Source organism: Chelonia mydas, chromosome 4 (genome assembly GCF_015237465.2).
Source record: "Chelonia mydas isolate rCheMyd1 chromosome 4, rCheMyd1.pri.v2, whole genome shotgun sequence".
Classification (NCBI taxonomy): Eukaryota; Metazoa; Chordata; order Testudines; family Cheloniidae; genus Chelonia; species Chelonia mydas.
The window spans coordinates 84,541,176-84,562,505 of NC_057852.1; the positions used below are offsets into that span (position 1 = coordinate 84,541,176).

The following is a 21,330-nucleotide window of genomic DNA, read 5'->3' on the forward strand; positions in this document are numbered from 1 at the left end:
TGATTTTACAAGCTCTTGAAATTGTGCCAGATAAAATACTGCAGCAGCAGCAGCAGCACAGCTAGAAAGGCTCATAACATGAAGAAAGACCCTCCACTTTCTTTGACTGAAGTAATTTCTTTTAAACATCGATGTAAGAAAGTAGGTGGCTTTTTAAAGTTCTATTGCCCTTGAAGTTGACTGTCAATTCACAGCATGGACTGACTGATGTCACCATGCACATGGGAAGTTTAAAGTTTTACGAGGTCCAGCACAGAAGTGAGCAACAGCGATATAATTTTTATAATTGTTTTTAAGAAATTAGCTGAGAGATGAGTGAGTAATTCATGGTGTTTGATGACTTTTCCCTCACGTCTGGTTGCAAGTTGTCCAAGAGCAACTTATTCATAGACTTGGGTGGCCAGGTCACTAGCTGGTAAACTGGCATGGCCCCACTGAAGTCAATGGAGTTTAGCCAATTTACACTAGTTGAGAGTCTAGGCCTGGATCCTCAAAGATATTTAGGGGCCTAACTCCCATCCAAGGGAATTAGGCACCTACATACCTTTGAGGCTCTGGGCCCTAACCTTATCTCAAGATAAGAAGGGATCATTATGTTCTTTTTTCCTCTGGTACTTATAAGTCTCCCATTTCCATAGTATCTAAGCACCTCACAATACTGGACGTAAATATCCTCATGGCACCCCTGTGATGATAGTCATCTAGCCCGACCTCCTGCATAATACAGATGATTGAATTTCACCCAGTAAATTCTACATTGAGCCCCATAACTTGCGGTGGAACGACAGTATATATTTTAGAAAAACATACAATTTTAATTTAAAGACTTCAAGTGATGGTGGCTCCCTTGGTAAACTGTTTTAATGATTAATTACTCTGAATTAAAAATTGTGTGCATTATTTCCAGTCTGAAGTTTTCTAGCTACAGCTTTGAGCCATCGGATCTTTTTATGCTTTCTTTTGGCTGCTAGGTAAAAAAGTCCTTCTAATAATAAATGTCTTCTTTCTGTGTAGATTCTTGTAGATCATGATTTTCTCAGCTTTATCTGCTATTTAAAATGACTTGCAGAATATCTTCTAGCAATGATTCGTTATCTAGGTCATTCGTGAACATTTTGTTGTAGGTATTTAACATTTGCAATGCAAAATTAGAGCTGTGTTGTTTAGTTTTAATTGAACCTATGGCTTACATAGTATGATTTCTCTTCCCTGAGTGGATAAGTATTATTCTTAAAATTAGATTGCCAGTGCAAAAACTCACTTTCAAAATTATCCAAAATTGCTTTCCCTGAATATTCCTTAATATTTCTTATAAAGTTCACTCTTTCCAGAAGCATGCCTACCGGTACACTCATTTGCTGGGCTGTTTTTGGAAAACCAACACAAGTGAAGTGCCAACAGTCAAAACAAATTCAATTTTTTTATCTGAACAAACATACATGGAAAATGTATCTCTGTCCAGCTCTAAATTAGCCCATAGTAGTATGACTATGTCCCAACAAAGTCCGAAGGCTCATGTGCCTATAAGATGTCACTAATACAATAATAAATGTTCCCTGTGTTTGTCCATCATAGTTAGAATGTCCTTATATCAACCACAATTCTCTGCCTCTAGCCCCTTTGGCTCTCTCTACATTACTTTGTTTGTGTGTTTTTGCAGACATTCCTTACTTTCCCAGCTCTACAATGTATTATCTATTACACAGTTCTAAATTAATCTTACATGCTTGTGTGTTTCTGAAGCCTAACAAATTTAGGCCCTGATTCAGGAAAGCACTTAGGCATGCGCTTAATGTTAAGCATGTGCTGAAGTGCTATCCTAATGAGGAATGCTTTCCTGGATCAGGGCCATAGAAAGGAATGGATTCTTTCTTCCTTTCTTTTTTTATTAATTTATTTTTTCAATTTGTATATTATGCACTATATTATAGTCTTCTCTCTCCTGTGTTCCAATTTAGTTACAGTCTTGATCACTGCAACTCCTCAGTAACATTCCTGCCCACTGACTCATAACAGACCTAAGTCTCAACTCTACAGAATTTAATAGCAAAAACAATCTCGCTCACAGAAAGGCTGTGGAATTCTTTGCATCAGCAAGGAAGATTTAACAATTGTAAGTTATGTCTGGAGAGTAAAGGTAAAGATGGTAGGTGGGCTTGAGGGTGTAAGCAGGGATTTGGGGTGCTTTCTACAATGCTGAGTAAAAATGGACATGTTTTTGAACTAATAACATATTGTTTTAATGATCTCTAATGGTGTGACTGTGTTAAGGGTGGATATAGATGTTTTGCTAAAACATTTAGTTATGTTATTCAATAAACTCTAAACTAAGATCTGTAGTCCTAAATATATTTTAATACATTAATGCATGAACTATGGCAAGACTGTTTTTAGGCCTTAAAATGGGTTAAAATCATTGACAGCGTTGCAGAAAAAGTGGGTGCATTTCTGTAGATGATATTACCCAATGTAAAACAGTGCAGTGCTTGAATAATGAGGTAATGAATACTTGTTCATGAGAATGGTTTAGCTTTTAATAATTCTTAAGAATGCAAGGAGAAAAATATTTCCCTGCAGGTCATATACTGACCAATTTACATTTTCAGCAGGAGATTTCACTTCACTGCAAAGGTTCTTGCCTATTATTATTTTATTTTATTTTATTTATTTAGCGCCATTGATGTTCTTGGCACTGTACAAATACAGATGACACAGTGCAAACTCCACACAGCTTGCAATCTACAGAATTCAGGCAGGCAAAACCAAATCACACATCAAGAGTCCAATATTTTAGCAGTGTAGTGTTTTTTGATGGTATTGATATCTATTTGGTGGATTACCACTGAAGAACATTGAAAGATAAGTGATTTTCGGAGGAATTTGAACAGAGGGGAAGTCTGACTAGAGCATAAATAGTGGGAGGAAATTCCATGCATAAGGATGGCATGGAAGAAGAAAGTTTAAATACATCAACCTGGCTTTTTTTCTTCAGTGAAATAATTTAAAAATCTCTCAGAGAGCCATGCACAACCCGTCCCCGCTATAATATCTTAGCTACTATATGGGTACCACTGTCCTCTTATGGATGGAATGTCAGAACATCTCATAAGCCTTAATACTGCTTTACCTAAAGATGATTCTCCTTTGGATCAAGTGGTAGTATTTTGTGTCTTCAGATGAGAAGAACTTTCTTTAGGTTTTTATCTTCACCTATGGCCCTTCATGGTGTGTGGAAAACTGATGACAATGAATCTGTAAGATCTGTTATCCACCTTGAAGGTTTTTCAGGGGAAGAGCTCCTATGTGTACAATTTCTGTTTCCTTTACGGGTAAATGTTGGTGTTAGAGGGAAAGTCATCTTTATAATTATTCAGCACATATTATCTCTTTGGAGTCACTAAAGTCAGTAACAGAAAAATGTTCACTAAAATCATATGACTGATTTCAGCTGTGTTGTGACTATTTATTTACTCGTATGGCAGCTTTATTGGAATGAATAGGCTTGCTTGCTGCTTTAATATGTGAATGTTTGTTTATTTATAATCATTGACATAGTGTAGAGAGAGACTTTCTTAATTAATTGTTTTACCTTGTAAGGAGATTTCTGATTAAGTTGTAAGTAACTATGTAAAATGAATGTAACTGTTTAAATAGGCAAAGAGATTAGCATGAGGATGTAGACTGTCATGATGTCTGTCTGGAGTGGCTCATGACTGTGAGTGCCTACCTCAGGGCAGACTGTCAAAATAGGGCGGACACCCCAGACGAGTGGTATATTCTATAATTAGATTTCACTAAGCCAGTGACTAATGTGAACTCCTGGATCACTGTAACAATCTTACCATGCAGTCAGAAATAGTCCCCACAGACTCTCCAGTCTATCTTGCAGTCCGTTTGCTCTCTGATTGTTATGTTTCTCTGGATAAATAAATGATACTTTGTTTTGAAGAAGGTGTCTTCCACTTGTATTTTCAGACAGATCACCGCTCCTGAAGGGAAGTTTTGGGCAGGTGCCAAACTTGGTTGAGCTAGCTAAGGAAACAAAGTTGGTAAACCAGGATACTGTAACCTGGAGACCCAATCTAAAAGTGGGCTGAATCACAGGATTCCAACCTGAGAGACAGAGAGGTCAAAGGTTCAGCTAATCCTGAACCATGACTTTTTGTTAATAAAAATCAGTGGGAGTACAGGGTCCTGCTGCAAGTTATATTGGAAGGGAGGTCTAATTAGGTGCAATGGGAGGAGTTGTACTATACATTAAGTGCCCAGTTCTGCAACCTGCAACCTCACAAGTGGTCCCATTTACCTTACAAGAATTTGAAATATGAAGAAATAAATAAAATATAGGGAAGCTAAGCCAAAGAGGTGAATTTATACCAGATATCATCATAGGCACTGACTTCTTCTGGCACCAGTGAGTGCTCTACCGCCCTCTGTCCCCACCCCACCCCGACTCCACCCCTGCCCCGCCCCTCTCCTGCCCCAACTCCGCCCGCTCCCTGCCCCTATTTGACTCCTTCCCCAAATCCCTGCCCCAGCCCCACCTCTTCCCCGCCTCCTCCCCTGAGCGTGCCATGTTCCTGCTCCCCCCGCTCCCTCCCAGAGCTTGCTACAGCTGTTTGGCAGTGGCAAGCACTGGGAGGGAGGGAGGAGTGGAGACACGGCGCACTCAGGGGAGGAGGCAGAGGAGGAGGTGTGGTTGAGGGGGCGGGGTGGGGAGCTTGGCTGCCGGTGGGTACACCCACTAATTTTTCCCCATGGGTGCTCCAGCCCTAGAGCACCCACAGAGTTGGCACCTATGGATATCATATCAGTGAAGCTGTCTTTTGGCTGTGCTAGAGCCGATATAGACAAAATTGTATTCCAGAGAGCTTCCAACGCCAATCCTTGTGCACCTCTGCATGAGAGAGACTTCATTTAAAATGAGCGACCTTTTAAATAGAATGGTTACTTCATTTTAATAGAATATACAAACTCAGCTGCACAAATTCTAAACTCCTACACCTGATCTATAGCTTACATGCAATAGATCAAACATACGGTAAGAGGTATAGGCTGACTAAAAGAACTCTGACGAGTAAAGTTTGCTTTTGCATCAACACCTATTTAAGGTGTGTTTGCTACTCCCTTTAAACAATGAAGTTACTCTAGTTAGAATGATGTTCAATCCTGGAAGGATTAACACTCCATTTGAGCCCTTCAGATTGGGGAACTCTCTGTGGAACAGTTGGACTGTGAAGATTAGTGTGCAGTTGATGAAAATAAATGCCTGCAGTCATGCATACTAGATGAACATGAATTATTAAATGAAAGAAATATAATCCTCAAGTCCTAGACAATATATCTTGATCACAACTGTATGTAGAATAAGTAGTATGACCGAGATAGTCAAAGCTAGAAACTAAAGGTCATGTGCAAGTTGCCCAGCTAGCTGATGTACTCTTAGGTCACTCATCTCCCATGACTGAAAGAAAATCATTGTAACAGGTGGCAACAGCTGCTTTCAAGACTATAGTAGCTGCAACAAGAGAATGACTACACAGATATGTGAAAGTGCCTCAGGTTTGTCATGGTTCAAAGTATTTGAAATCCAGATTAATGTCAGAGTTCAATGACAGGCAGGTTTTGCAAATTCTGCTTTCATTAAAACTGAAATTAATAGGGTTGCACTGGTGTAAATAAGAACAGAATTTGGTCCTCTGAGTTTAAATTAAATATTCAGATAATATAATGCCTATAATAATATCTGGTCAGCATGGGAAACAATTTAAAGTTATGATTCAGAAAATTTATGACAAATAGTCAAGGCTGAGATTTTCAGATCATACTTTATAAGACTGTAGAGAGCCAGGGTGGCTCCCTTCCAAACCAGAGGGTGAAGAGCCACCCTCTCAGCCTGAGTGGGCGGGACCAGGCCAAGCTTCCACCAATCCCTGGAAGGGGAAGGGTGGGACAGGAAGTATAAAGGGCGGGGCCCTCTGCCCAGTGAAGAGAGCACCAGGGAGGGAGGCAGATGCAGGCTGCTGGCTGCTCCCTCGCGATCCTGCTGCTGACCCAGGAGAAGCCCTGGGCAAGGAGGAGCCTGACCGGGAGGAAGGCCTGTGGCAACCAGGGCTGCCAGCCGCCGAATACCCAGAGGGCCTGGAGGGGCCTGACTGCAGCCCGGGCCAGCGTGAGTCCGATACCGAGGGGGAGTGGGAGTGGCCCGCAGCGGAATACCCGGAGGAGATGGAGGGACCGGAGCGACCCGCCTGAGAGACTGGGTAGGAAGTAGCCCAGGGGCCGAACTACACCGTGGGGTGGGTGTGTTTGGTCAACGGGCGCAGACGGCCCCGCTGACCCAGCGGCGGGACTTTCACCTCCCGCCACTGTCAGGGCCCTGGGCTGGAACGCAGTGGAGTTGGGTGGGCCTGCGTTCCCCTACCCCGGCGCTCCCCTGCCTGAGGGGCGCGCTACTGACTCGTGCCGGCGCTCCCCTGCCTGAGGGGCGCGCTACTGACTCGTGCCGGCGCTCCCCTGCCTGAGGGGCGCGCTACTGACTCGTGCCGGCGCTCCCTGGCCTGAGGGGCGCGCTACTGACTCCGGCCGGCACACCTTCCCCGCTAATTCCCCAATGCCCAGAAGGTGTGACTGAGGCCTGCCAGGGAGACCATAGCTCTTCATCGCCCCTGGGTGCTCGGAGGACTGACCGACACCTGTCACAAGTGGTGGAGAATGCAGGCAGGCGATCCCAACCCCTGCCGAAAGGGGTTAGTGCGAGGGTGCCTCTGAAGCTCCCCTACTGGAAAGATGGAGATGGAAAGGCTTATCAAGTTCCTGGCTGAGAGCCAGCAACAGCAGCAGCACCAACTCATGCAGCAGCTGGGCGCCCACCAGCAGCAGTTGCTTCAAACCCTGGGTGCCCAGCACCAGGAACAACAAACCCAGTGCTTCAGCAGCTTGCAACCCTGTGGTCGGGCCATGGTGGTGCTCAACTGGAGCGGGCAGCCACCCCGACCCCTCCCACCCCACTGATCCGTCTGGCCAAGATGGGGCCTGAGGATGACCTGGAAGCCTACCTAGTGACCTTCGAGCGGGTTGCCTCAGTGGCTGGTTGGGCGCCTGACCAATGGGCGACATGCCTCACCCCATATCTGACGGGGCTAGCCCAGAAGGCTTACCGTGGACTCCCAGATGATGAGGCCCACATTTATGCTCGAGTGAAAGTGGCTATCTTGGATGCCTTTGACATTACCCCGGCAACCTTTCTGCGCCGGTTTCGGGAAAAGGTCTATCCACCGGGCGCCAGACCCCGGGCGGTGGCCCAGGAACTGAAGGACGTGGGTACCCGATGGCTCCAACCCAAGCGTCGAACCGCAGGTGAGGTGACGGAACAGGTCATCCTCAAACAATTCGTGCACATCCTCCCACCCCAGCGGAGGGCTTGGGTGTTACAGCACCGGCCACAAAGTCTGAGCTCGGCCATCACGCTTATGGAGGACTTTCTCGAGGCTGAGGCCCTGATAGGACCGGCTGCCCGCCCCTCAAACCCTGGACTCAATGCACAGAAACTTGAACGGAGGGGGCCCACCTCCCAAACTAACGCACCCCATCGTACCCGACGACCAGAAGGCGGCAGGACCGAGTTTTCCCGACGGCCCGAGTCAACACCACTCTCCGGCCCTGGACACTTAACCCGACCACCAGGCCCCAGCCCACTCTGCAGCCCCACTGGTGCCCCCACGCGGCTGGCGTGACCAGAGGTAGGACCTTGTTTCCGATGTGGTGAGTATGGGCATCTGCAACGGGGCTGTCCTGCAATGGACTGTAACTTTGGCCTGGTGTGCGCCAGGGAGCGACGGACCCGTCTGCCCTCCGTGGCCAAACTGACAGCTCCCATGGAAGTCGCCGGGGTCCCTGTGGTGGGTCTAGTCGATTCGGGCTGTGGGCAGACCCTGGTCCACCAGGCGCTCTTCTTGGACACCAAGCGGACCGTCGGGGAAGTACAGATTCAGTGCATCCACGGAGATGTAAAATCGTACCCCACGGTGCGGGTCCCCATTACAGTGCACGGAGTAATTCAGTTGATGAATGTGGCGGTGGCGTCATCTCTCGCCTATCCAGTGATCCTGGGCCGGGACTGGCCAGACTTCGTCGAGGTGCTCCAATCCCTACCCACTAAAGAGGCGTTCGAGGGAGGCCCACCTGAGAAGAAGACAGGATCTGACTCGAGCTCCAACCCTGGAGCTGAACCAGGCCCCACCCCCGGGCAGGATGGCCTGGAAATGGCGGGTCCCCCTCCTAACCTGGTGGACTTTAGCTGAGATCAAAGGGAGGATCCTACGCTCCGGTTTGCCTATGAGCAGCTGGCCCGGGTGGATGGTGAGGTCGTGGAGGCGCAGCGCACCACCCAGTGGCCCAGGTTTGAACTCAACCACGAGCAGCTCTACCGCCTTGACCGAGACCCCCAGACCCAAGAGGTCCGGACCCAACTCATGGTCCCCTGCATCCATCGTCGGGCTGTCCTGAAGCTTGCACATGACATCCCGGCTGCCGGCCATTTAGAGCAGGAAAAAACTGTGGCCAGGGTCCTGGCCAGGTTCTTCTGGCCCGGCGTCCACCATGAGGTGAAGGAATATTGTGCGTCGTGCCCGGACTGCCAACATGCAGCCCCGGCCGGGGTACGGAAGGCCCCCCTGGTCCCATTACCAGTCATAGGTGTGCCATTTGAGCGGGTAGCAATGGACCTAGTCGGGCCTTTCCCAAAAAGCAAGGCGGGCCATCAATACGTCCTCGTCCTGATGGACTACGCCACCCGCTTCCCGGAGGCCATCCCCTTAAGAAGTATCACCGCCTGCACTATCGCTGCGGAGCTTGTGAAGATCTTCGCAAGGGTGGGCCTCCCACGGGAGATACTCGCTGATCAAGGGACCAACTTCACGTCTAAGCTGTTCCGCCAGGTATGTGCCCTATTGGGGATTAAGAAATTGCAGACCTCGGTCTACCATCCCAGACAGACAGATTGGTCGAGCGGTTCAACCGGACCCTGAAGGGGATGTTGCGGCGTTTCCCCACCCAGGACCTCCGCCAGTGGGACCAGCTGCTCCCTCCTTTACTACTGGCGATTCGAGAAGTCCCACAGGCATCCATGAAGTTCTCCCCGTTCGAGCTCCTCTATGGGCGGCGACCTCGCGGGGTGTTGGACCTCTTGAGGGAGACTTGGGAACACAACCCGTCCGCAACACAGGGTCTCTTGCAATATGTCTTACAACTGCAGGGGCGGCTGGCGCGGGCGGGCGGGCGAGCTCGCAAGGGAGAACTTAAACACCGGCCAAAGAGCCCAGGAGCAACACTACAATCGGGGCGCCCAGGCTCGATCATTCGGGCCAGGGGACCGAGTACTCCCCCTGCTCCCCTCAGAGGAATCAAAGCTTTTTGCCCGCTGGCAGGGTCCGTATGAGGTCCTCCGCCAGGTAGGGCCGGTAACTTATGAGATTCAGCAACCTGGTCGCCGTAAGGAAAAGCAGATTTATCATGTAAACCTCTTAAAACCTTGGCAGGACCGGGAAGGGCTCCTAGTGGCCCCATATCCCCCCGAACCGGAACTGGGGCCCCAACCACCCGAGGAGTCGGATAATGGTGAACCCCAGCTAGCAGAGACACTCACTGTCGAGCAGCAAGAACAGGCACTCTGCTTAGTGAGGGCATTCCCCAGGACGTTCACCATGGAACCCGGGCGGACTACACTCACCTACCATGTGATCCAGACAGAACCCGGGGTGGTGGTCCGAGAGACAACCCGGCCATTGCCTAGTCGAATGCGGGAGGCCATAGAGGAGGAAGTCCAGGTGATGTTGGAGCTGGGTGTTATTGAGCCATCCCAGAGTGAGTGGCGGAGCCCCGTCGTCCTCGTACCGATGGGAGCCAGCGGTTTTGCATTGACTTCCGGAGGGTCAACGCCATCTCAAAATTTGACGCCTATCCGATGCCCCGCGTCGATGAGCTCCTCGACCGGCTCGGGGAGGCCTGTTATATCACCACTTTAGATCTCACCAAAGGGTACTGGCAGATCCCCTTGGATCCCAGGTCCAAGGAGAAGACTGCGTTTGCCACCCCTTCAGGGTTATACCATTTCACCCGGATGCCTTTCGGCCTACATGGGCAACCTTCCAGCGTTTGATGGACCGGGTGTTGCAACCACACACGAAATACGCGGCGGCCTACCTGGACGATGTGGTCATCTATGGCAATAACTGGGAGGAACATCTTAACCAAGTGGCGGCAGTCCTCCAGGACCTCCGCGCAGCCGGGCTGACGGCCAACCTGAAAAAATGCCGAATCGGGCGGGAGGAAACCACTTACCTAGGGTACACCTTGGGCCGGGGACAGGTCCGCCCCCTCATCGGGAAGGTCCAAGCACTCCAGGAATGTCCGGTGCCGACCACAAAGAGGCAAGTACGTCAATTTTTGGGCTTAGCTGGTTATTACCGGCGGTTTGTACCCCACTTCGCAAGCATTACGGCCCCGCTAATGGAGCTCTTGACAAGGACAGTCCCCGCCGGGTGCATTGGTCCAACGAGTGCGAGACGGCCTTTCGAACCATCAGAGAACGGCTGTGTAGCGATCCAATACTCTTCAGCCCCAACCTTCATCGTGACTTTATTATCCAGACAGATGCCTCAGGCGTTGGGCTTGGGGCGGTCCTCTCGCAGGAGGTGAACGGGGAGGAACACCCGATTGTTTACCTCAGTCGGAAGCTGTTCCCCAGAGAACGGAACTACTCCGTCATGGAGAAAGAGGCCCTAGCCGTTAAGTGGGCAGTTGATGCTCTCCACTACTACCTCCTTGGGGTCCCCTTTATACTGGTTACGGACCACGCACCCCTGAAGTGGCTTAATAAGATGAAGGACAATAATGCCAGGCTGATGGGATGGTATCTCGCTCTGCAGCCCTATGCCTTCACGATTCACCATCGGGCGGGACGAGACAACGCCAATGTGGACTTCCTATTCCGCCTCGGAGAAGGTGAGGACGCCAGCTCCGAAGATCGGGAGCTGGATTTGAGGGGTGGGGTATGTAGGGAGCCAGGGTGGCTCCCTTCCGAACCAGAGGGTGAAGAGCCACCCTCTCAGCCTGAGTGGGCGGGGCCAGGCCAAGCTTCCACCAATCCCCGGAAGGGGAAGCGTGGGGCAGGAAGTATAAAGGGTGGGGCCCTCTGCCCAGTGAAGAGAGCACCAGGGAGGGAGGCAGATGCAGGCTGCTGGCTGCTCCCTCGCGATCCTGCTGCTGACCCAGGAGAAGCCCTGGGCAAGGAGGAGCCTGACCGGGAGGAAGGCCTGTGGCAACCAGGGCTGCCAGCCGCCGAATACCCAGAGGGCCTGGAGGGGCCTGACTGCAGCCCGGGCCAGCGTGAGTCCGATACCGAGGGGGAGTGGGAGTGGCCCGCAGCGGAATACCCGGAGGAGATGGAGGGACCAGAGCGACCCGCCTGAGAGACTGGGTAGGAAGTAGCCCAGGGGCCGAACTACACCGTGGGGTGGGTGTGTTTGGTCAACGGGCGCGTACGGCCCCGCTGACCCAGCGGCGGGACTTTCACCTCCCGCCACTGTCAGGGCCCTGGGCTGGAACGCAGTGGAGTTGGGTGGGCCTGCGTTCCCCTACCCCGGCGCTCCCCTGCCTGAGGGGCGCGCTACTGACTCGTGCCGGCGCTCCCCTGCCTGAGGGGCGCGCTATTGACTCGTGCCGGCGCTCCCCGGCCTGAGGGGCACGCTACTGACTCCGGCCGGCACACCTTCCCCGCTAATTCCCCAATGCCCAGAAGGTGTGGCTGAGGCCTGCCAGGGAGACCATAGCTCTCCATCGCCCCTAGGGGCTCGGAGGACCGACCGACACCTGTCACAAAGACACATTTATAAAAAGTTTATAAAGGGCTAGTCAGTGATCAGTAGATATTGGAAACCTACTACAGGTATGAGTAGCATTAGAGACTGTCAGCAGCACATTCGTGGTAGGTTTTATAGAACGCTAAAAGCCATGGTTATTTGGCTTGGCTTGTTAGACTCTAACAATTGATTAACCGTTATTAAAACATCTATTAATCATTTATTAACCCTTCATAATTTTTTTCTAAATGTAACCTTAATATAAAATGTGATTTTTTTTTTTTCAAATCTTCCCTAAGAGAACTGGATGCTCAATTGCCATTAAAACTAATGGGAATTTGGTATCCATATCCCCTAGGTAACTTTAAAAATTTCAGTCCGTGGCACATAGCAACACTTACATTAACATTGCCCAGGGTTTTTCATTCTAAATGGTCATTTTCAGGTTTCTCAAAGTTTTAAATTTTGGGGTGAAGTTTGATACATTTGCTCTCTGTCCCAGAATGATTTCTGTTCTGAACATTTCACCAAAAACAGATGAGCCATTTTCAAGCATAGTAAATTACATGGTGGGAAAAATGCATTTTTTCTACAAAATCAAAAGATCTGCAAAATGAAGGTGATAAAAATGACATTTGGCAGGTCCAGAGCCTCTAGGACATGTGCTTTTCAGAGGTCTCGTGAACATTAGATCTGATTTGGCTGAGTTATAAGAGTTTAAAAAAAGATACATCACATATGCACACTGTTTTTTGTTACACAATATAAAGAACAATCTGCCAGTGTTCCTTTGGCATTGCACATGCATGTGTAAATAAACCTAGTAGAAATTTCCACAAAAGCTATTCTCTATCACGCACATACTGAAGTGCTTTGCTAAAATTGAACCTTAATCTCTCTGTATATTAGGCCTTGTCTAACCACAAACTTGCATTGGTTTAATTGAAATTGTTTTTCAAACTAATTTAATTAGTGCAAAAGGCTCTGTGGACACTCTTATTCCAGTTTAAACCAGGCTTATTTTGGTTTAGTTAAAGTCAGTTAGGAATTGGTTTAAGTTAAACTGAAATAAGCTACTCTTAAACTGAAATGAGTGTCGATACAGCAGTTTGCACCAGTTTAACAAAATCAATTAAAAAACCCAATTCAAGTTAAACCAACACAGCTTTCTCATGTAGACAAGCCCTTAGTTCCCCATCTCTAAACTGAGGACAATAACACTACCCTACCAAACAGGAAGTTGTGAGGCTAATTTTATTAATGTTGAGGCACTGAGACACTATGGTCATAAGAGCTTTTCATAGAATCATAGAATCTCAGGGTTGGAAGGGACCTCTGGAGGTCATCTAGTCCAACCCCCTGCTCAAAGCAGGACCAATCCCCAATTTCTGCCCCAGATCCCTAAACGGCCCCCACAAGAATTGAACTCACAACCCTGGGTTTAGCAGGCCAATGTTTTTTAATGTAAGGTTTTTTTGAAATATGATATTATAATAATAATTGTAATACTTGTAATAATAATAATAATTAATTGAGTTTACAACTCAAGTAAAGCAGTTTAAAATGTCATATACTGTACAGTACAACATACTCCCAGAAAATTTTTCAAAAGCAGTTCTTGTCTAGGGTTGCCAGTTTTGGTTGGACCTATTCTTGGAGGTTTCATCACCTGACATAATCTTTAAGTAAAGATTAATCTTTAATTCCTGGAGATTCCAGGCTAATCCTGGAGGGTTGGCAACCCTATATCTTGTCATCAGTGGTATGGAAGCTGAATATCAGTTTCTATTCTACATATTTCTAACAATAATTCTGTGGCAGAGGTCTGATTATGTTCTATTCTATCCTGCTGACAGGAGAGCTTCATAGAAGACATCTTCTCTAATTCAGACCAAATTCACCTTTCGGTTCTGTTGATGTAATTGAGAGCCAAATTTGTCCTACCTTTTATATTTTCTGTCTTGTCCATATTTTCTCAAGGACCAGTGCAGCCTCAACATTATCCCAAGCCTGCTTCTACCAAAGTCAATGGGAGTGAATGAGGTTTTTGTTTGTTTTTTTGTTTTGCATTTTTGCAATTTTGTGATTTCCTAGCCTCTGAATATCTTTGCATGAAAATATATTTTCAGTACTCATTCAAATGAATATTGGTGATCTATTAAAAGTGGCATGCAAGGGGGGGAATGATTTTGTGCTGCCCTTTTTTTTTTTTTGCTTGTTCATGATGGGTAAAGAAAGTATGGGTTTCCCTGCCCCCACCAAAATAATCCCCCCCCCACACTTATTTTAAATATAGTGAAAATAGTGCCTGGAGGATTTTAAAGAGCTAAATAAAACAGGTTTAAATTAATGCAGATTTTATTGTTACTTTCTTTTGCAGTTTCCTGAGAATGAAGATTTTGAGACTGTTTAATTTCATCCTTGCAAATTGCTTAATAATGGCCATTGGTAACTCGGTAAGTTTTACTAATTCCAATCGTATTTATAATGCCCTTGTTTATTTCTAACAGTATAGAAGAGGTCAAGAATAAGTTACATTATTCTTATGTCTAAATTTTCCTCTAGCGATAGGTTAACTTCAAAAAGTTCAGAAGGATTGTTTGGAGAAGCACCCAAAAGTTTGGGCGATATAACAAACATCCAAATCAGTCAGATTTCTTGGATCTGGAAATCTCCTGAGATTGAGCTTTGTGGGAGTGGACTTCTGTGGCAGTAATTCCTGTTGTGGTCAGGCTAGAATTACCACAAGAACAGTCTCTCAAATTCTTATATTCTGGCACTTCCATTTCTAGTTCTGGTAGAAAGTTAGAAGAGTGGAAACAAATGAAAATTAAATCAAATGAAGGGGGAAAGTCTAGGTTTGCTTCATTTCTGTGCAAGTTCACTGACCGCAGTGGAAAAAATCATTACATTAGCATGAAGTCCATTTTCTTTCTTTTAGTTTTTAGTGGGAAGCTTCTGGACTCTGGTTGACTTTGAAGTAAATAAACTGGGAGCACTGTAAAACTAATCCCAGGGTTTTCACCACTTCAAGGATGCATACCATTTCATCTCATTAAAGTCCTCAAAAAGAGGAAAATACAAATGAAAATTCAGTGAAAGATCCTTTAAGTCCTTAGCCTAATTTAAAGTTGTCTTTTACTGCAAGGATGTTAGTTCCTAAAGAGTTACAAAATGAAGAAATAAAGGGTACATGTGCATATTAATAGCAACAACTGGGTTAAATATGGGACAATGTGTCCAAGAATAGATCTGTCAGTAGCCCTTGAATAATTGCTTCTAAATGTATAGAATAAACAATTGTAGTCAGTAAAGCAGACAAAAGAAGCTATGTTCAATCTGGTTTAAATCAGTGGCACTACTATTCACTAGAGACAGAGCCACAACCAAATAACATTTCTCTAATTATTATAGTATCATAATATTTTTACTTTGATTCATGTATAGACTAAAGAAAGGAAAAGGAAAAGCAATCTGTTTTTGCCAAAGATTCTTGTACTATATGCCTGGGGCCAGAGTCACCATCTTATTACTCTACTTTTACACTGGTCTAACTCCAGTGATTTCAGTGGAGTTATCCTGGGTAAAACTGGAGTAACAGGCCCCTAATCTACACATCTGAGAGCCAGGCTGATCCACATTAAAGTTATAGAACTGGTTTCTGATTGTCCCCATGGGGAATAGGTCCGGTATTCCAGATATGAGACCGTTATTATTGCTGCTCATCAACAAAGCCTTATAGGTCCTGTTTGGAGTTCAGCAAAAGAGAGACCAAAAACTCGAAGTTAGTACTGTTCATGCATAGCTAGACAGATATTGTTTTATTCTCTTTTTCTGGTCAGTCAGTTTCTTATTACGGTACTAGCTGTCCAACACTGCTGCTGGCACCTAATATCCACTAACATGGGGATCTTTGGGCTCTTGTAACAAGGCTATTTTTACATAGTGTATTCCAGTTTCTACCATAACTGGCTACAAAAGGTGGAAAGCAGTGGAGATTATTCAGGCTCTGTGTTGGTCTTTCACTTTCATGAGCTCTAAATTCACTTGCAAATATTTAAAGTAAATAAAAAGAAAACTTCAGTTTAAAATCCAAAGTTTAGAATAACAGCATGTAGAGACTTAAAATATCTTCAAATGATACTGATAAGTAATTTAGACTCAAAATAAGTGATAGACCTCCATTTATTTATGTCCTCCAGATTTGAATTAATCTTTCCCCCCCTAAAAGTCTCTTCTGTATTATCAAGATTATATAAAATAAACATTTACTTCCGATTATTGCTAATTTTCTAGGAATCTTGGGGTATGTCTACACTACAAAATTAGGTCAAATTTATAGAAGTTGGTTTTTTAGAAATTGTTTTTATATATTCGAGTGGGTGTGTCCCCACAGAAAATGCTCTAAGTGCATTAACTCGGCGGAGTGCTTCCACAGTACCGAGGCAAGCGTCGACTTCCGGAGCGTTGCACTGTGGGTAGCTATCCCACAGTTCCCGCAGTCTCCGCTGCCCATTGGAATTCTGGGTTGAGATCCCAATGCCTGATGGGGCTAAAACATTGTCGCGGGTGGTTCTGGGTACATACCGTCAGGCCCCCGTTCCCTCCCTCCCTCCATGAAAGCAGCAGCAGACAATCGTTTCGTGCCTTTTTTCTTGAGTTACCTGTGCAAACGCCATACCACGGTAAGCATGGAGCCCGCTCAGGTAACCGTCACCGTATGTCTCCTGGGTGCTGGCAGACGTGGTACTGCATTGCTACACAGCAGCAGCAACCCATTGCCTTGTGGCAGCAGACGGTGCAGTAGAACTGGTAGCCGTCATCGTCATGTCCGAGGTGCTCCTGGTCGCCTCTGTGAGGTCGATCAGGAGCGCCTGGGCAGACATGGGCGCAGGGACAAAATTTGGAGTGACTTGATCAGGTCATTCTCTTTAGTCCTGCAGTCAGTCCTATTGAACCATCTTATGGTGAGCAAGCAGGTGATACGGATTGCTAGCAGTCCTCTTGTACCATCTTCTGCTGGGCAGGCAAGAGATGTGGATGGCTTGCAGTCTTTCTGCACCATCTGCTGCCAGCCAAAGATGTAAAAGATAGATGGAGTGGATCAAAACAAGAAATAGACCAGATTTGTTTTGTACTCATTTCCCAACACCCTCCGTCCCCGCTGTCTAGGGGACTCATTCCTCTAGGTCACACTGCAGTCACTCACAGAGAAGGTGCAGCGAGGTAAATCTAGCCATGTATCAATCAGAGGCCAGACCAACCTGCTTGTTCCAATAAGAACAATTACTTAGGTGCACCATTTCTTATTGGAACCGTCCGTGAAGTCCTGCCTGAAATACTCCTTGATGTAAAGCCACCCCCTTTGTTGATTTTAATTCCCTGTAAGCCAACCCTGTAAGCCATGTCATCAGTCGCCCCTCCCTCCGTCAGAGCAACGGCAGACAATCGTTCCGCGCCTTTTTTCTGTGCGGATGCCATACTAAGGCAAGCATGGAGGCCGCTCAGATCACTTTGGCAATTAGGAGCACATTAAACACCACACGCATTATCCAGCAGTATATGCAGCACCAGAACCTGGCAGAGCAATACCGGGCGAGGAGGCCATGTCAGCGTGGTCATGTGAGTGATCAGGACATGGACACAGATTTCTCTGAATCATGGGCCCTGCCAATGCATGCATCATGGTGCTAATGGGGCAGGTTCATGCAGTGGAACGCCGATTCTGGGCTCGGGAAACAAGCACAGACTGGTGCGACTGCATAGTGTTGCAGGTCTGGGACGATTCCCAGTGGCTGCAAAACTTTCGCATGCATAAGGACACTTTCATGGAACTTTGTGACTTGCTTTCCCCTGCCCTGAAGCGCATGAATACCAAGATGAGAGCAGCCCTCACAGTTGAGAAGCGAGTGGCGATAGCCCTGTGGAAGCTTGCAACGCCAGACAGCTACCGGTCAGTCGGGAATCAATTTGGAGTGGGCAAATCTACTGTGGGGGCTGCTGTGATGCAAGTAGCCCACGCAATCAAAGATCTGCTGATATCAAGGGTAGTGACCCTGGGAAATGTGCAGGTCATAGTGGATGGCTTTGCTGCAATGGGATTCCCTAACTGTGGTGGGGCCATAGACGGAACCCATATCCCTATCTTGGCACCGGAGCACCGAGCCGGCGAGTACATAAACCGCAAGGGGTACTTTTCAATAGTGCTGCAAGCTCTGGTGGATCACAAGGGACGTTTCACCAACATCAACGTGGGATGGCCGGGCAAGGTACATGACACTCGCATCTTCAGGAACTCTGGTCTGTTTCAAAAGCTGCAGGAAGGGACTTTATTCCCAGACCAGAAAATAACTGTTGGGGATGTTGAAATGCCTATAGTTATCCTTGGGGACCCAGACTACCCCTTAATGCCATGGCTCATGAAGCCGTACACAGGCAGCCCGGACAGTAGTCAGGAGCTGTTCAACTACAGGCTGAGCAAGTGCAGAATGGTGGTAGAATGTGCATTTGGACATTTAAAGGCGCGCTGGCGCAGTTTACTGACTCGCTTAGACCTCAGCGAAACCAATATTCCCACTGTTATTACTGCTTGCTGTGTGCTCCACAATATCAGTGAGAGTAAGGGGGAGACGTTTATGGCGGGGTGGGAGGTTGAGGCAAATCGCCTGGCTGCTGATTACGCGCAGCCAGACACCAGGGTGGTTAGAAGAGCACAGGAGGGCACGGCACGCATCAGAGAAGCTTTGAAAACCAGTTTCATGACTGGCCAGGCTATGGTGTGAAAGTTCTGTTTGTTTCTCCTTGATGAAACCCCCAGCCCCTTGGTTCACTCTACTTCCCTGTAAGCTGACCACACTCCCCTCCTCCCTTCGATCACCGCTTGCAGAGGCAATAAAGTCATTATTGCTTCACATTCATGCATTCTTTATTCATTCATCACACAAATAGGGGGATGTCTACCAAGGTAGCCCAGGAGCGATGGTGGAGGAGGGAAGGAAAATGCCACACAGCAGTTTAAAAGTTTACAACTTTAAAATTTATTGAATGCCAGCCTTCTGGTTTTTGGGCAATCCTCTGTAGTGGAGTGGCTGGTTGGCCGGAGGCCCCCCCACCGCATTCTTGGGCGTCTGGGTGAGGAGGCTATGGAACTTGGGGAGGAGGGCGGTTGGTTACACAGGGGCTGTAGTGGCGGTCTGTGCTCCGGCTGCCTTTGCTGCAGCTCAACCATACACTGGAGCATATTGGTTTGATCCTCCAGCAGCCTTAGCATTGAATCCTGCCTCTTCTCATCAGGCTGCCACCACATTTGAGCTTCAGCCCTCTCTTCAGCCCGCCACTTACGCTCTTCAGCCCGCCACCTCTCCTCCCGGTCATTTTGTGCTTTCCTGCACTCTGACATTATTTGCCTCCATGCATTTGTCTGTGCTCTGTCAGTGTGGAAGGACAGCATGAGCTCAGAACATTTCATCGCAAGTGCGTTTTTTTTTCTTTCTAATCTTCACTAGCCTCTGGGAAGGAGAAGATCCTGTGATCATTGAAACACATGCAGCTGGTGGAGAAAAAAAATGGACAGCGGTATTTAAAAAGACACATTTTATAAAACAATGGCTACACTCTTTCAGGGTAAACCTTGCTGTTAACATTACATACATAGCACATGTGCTTTCGTTACAAGGTCGCATTTTGCCTCCTCCCACCGCGTGGCTACCCCCTCAACCCTCCCCCCACCCCGTGGCTAACAGCGGGGAACATTTCTGTTCAGCCACAGGCAAACAGCCCAGCAGGAACGGGCACCTCTGAGTGTCCCCTGAAGAAAAGCACCCTATTTCCACCAGGTGACCATGAATGATATCTCACTCTCCTGAGGATAACACAGAGAGATAAAGAACGGATGTTGTTTGAATGCCAGCAAACATACACTGCAATGCTTTGTTGTACAATGATTCCCGAGTACGTGCTACTGGCCTGGAGTGGTAAAGTGTCCTACCATGGAGGACGCAATAAGGCTGCTCTCCCCAGAAACCTTTTGCAAAGGCTTTGGGAGTACATCCAGGAGAGCCGCAAATGCCAGGGCAAATTAATCCTTTCACATGCTTGCTTTTAAACCATGTATAGTATTTTAAAAGGTACACTCACCGGAGGTCCCTTCTCTGCCTGCCAGGTCCAGGAGGCAGCCTTGGGTTGGTTCGGGGGGTACTGGCTCCAGATCCAGGGTGAGAAACGGTTCCCGGCTGTCGGGAAAACCGGTTTCTCCACTTGCTTGCTGTGAGCTATCTACAACCTCATCATCATCAGCATCTTCTTCGTCCCCAAAACATGCTTCCGTGTTGCCTCCATCTCCATTGAAGGAGTCAAACAACATGGCTGGGGTAGTGGTGGCTGAACCCCCTAAAATGGCATGCAGCTCATCGTAGAAGCGGCATGTTTGGGGCTCTGACCCGGAGCGGCCGTTTGCCTCTCTGGTTTTCTGGTAGGCTTGCCTCAGCTTCTTAAGTTTTATGCGGCACTGCTTTGGGTCCCTGTTATGGCTTCTGTCCTTCATGCCCTGGGAGATTTTGACAAAGGTTTTGGCATTTCAAAAACTGGAACGGAGTTCTGATAGCACGGATTCCTCTCCCCATACAGTGATCAGATCCCGTACCTCCCGTTCAGTCCATGCTGGAGCTCTTTTGTGATTCTGGGACTCCATCATGGTCACCTCTGCTGATGAGCTCTGCATGGTCACCTGCAGCTTGCCACGCTGGCCAAACAGGAAATGAGATTCAAAAGTTCGAGGTTCTTTTCCTGTCTACCTGGCCAATGCATCTGAGTTGAGAGTGCTGTCCAGAGCGGTCACAATGGAGCACTCTGGGATAGCTCCCGGAGGCCAATACCGTCGAATTGTGTCCACAGTACCCCAAATTTGACCCGGCAAGGCCGAGTTAAGTGCTAATCCATTTGTCAGGGGTGGAGTAAGGAAATCAATTTTAAGAGCCCTTTAAGTAAAAAAAAAAGGGCTTCATCATGTGGACGGGTGCAGGTTTACATCGATTTAACGCTGCTAAATTCGACCTAAAGTCCTAGTGTAGACCAGGGCTTGGTTAAGTGATTCAATTAAGGACTAAGAGTCATGGGTTCTGGACTCTGTCAGTGACTCGCTGTGTGACCTTGGGCATATTATTTAACTTTCTATGCCTCAGTTTATCCATCTGTATTATTATTTATTGCTTGTATTATCGTAGCACCTCGGAGACCTGGTCTAAGACTGTAGATCCTTTGTGCAAGGTACTGTACAAACACAGAACAAAAAGACAATCCCTGCCCCAATCTAAGTATAAGCCAAGAGACAGTAGAGATACAGACAGACAAAAGGGGAATACAAGGAAACAAAGAGAATATTGGTCAGCCTCAGAGGCTGTGGTCTCAGCATACTAGCAGCCTACCATTGTCAAGTTTTTTGTAGCATCACAGCAAAGGAAAGTTTTAAATA

General features: G+C 47.4%; 1 protein-coding gene across 5 annotated transcripts in view; it reads left to right on the top strand.

Annotated features, from left to right (window-relative positions):
- The first annotated feature begins 1,943 nt into the window (after positions 1-1,943).
- FGL1 (fibrinogen like 1) overlaps positions 1,944-21,330 on the top strand; it is a 54,760-nt gene continuing 35,373 nt past the window's right edge. The window contains exons 1-2 of one of the 5 annotated variants that reach the window (XM_043546154.1): positions 1,944-2,137; positions 14,242-14,317. In XM_043546154.1, the coding sequence (XP_043402089.1) occupies positions 14,252-14,317 (66 nt within the window). In that variant the 5' untranslated portion in view covers positions 1,944-2,137; positions 14,242-14,251. Of the gene's footprint in view, positions 2,138-3,166; positions 3,255-14,241; positions 14,318-21,330 lie in introns of those variants that run through there. The other 4 variants (XM_043546153.1, XM_027825121.3, XM_043546150.1 and 1 more) reach the window with 4 other exon arrangements.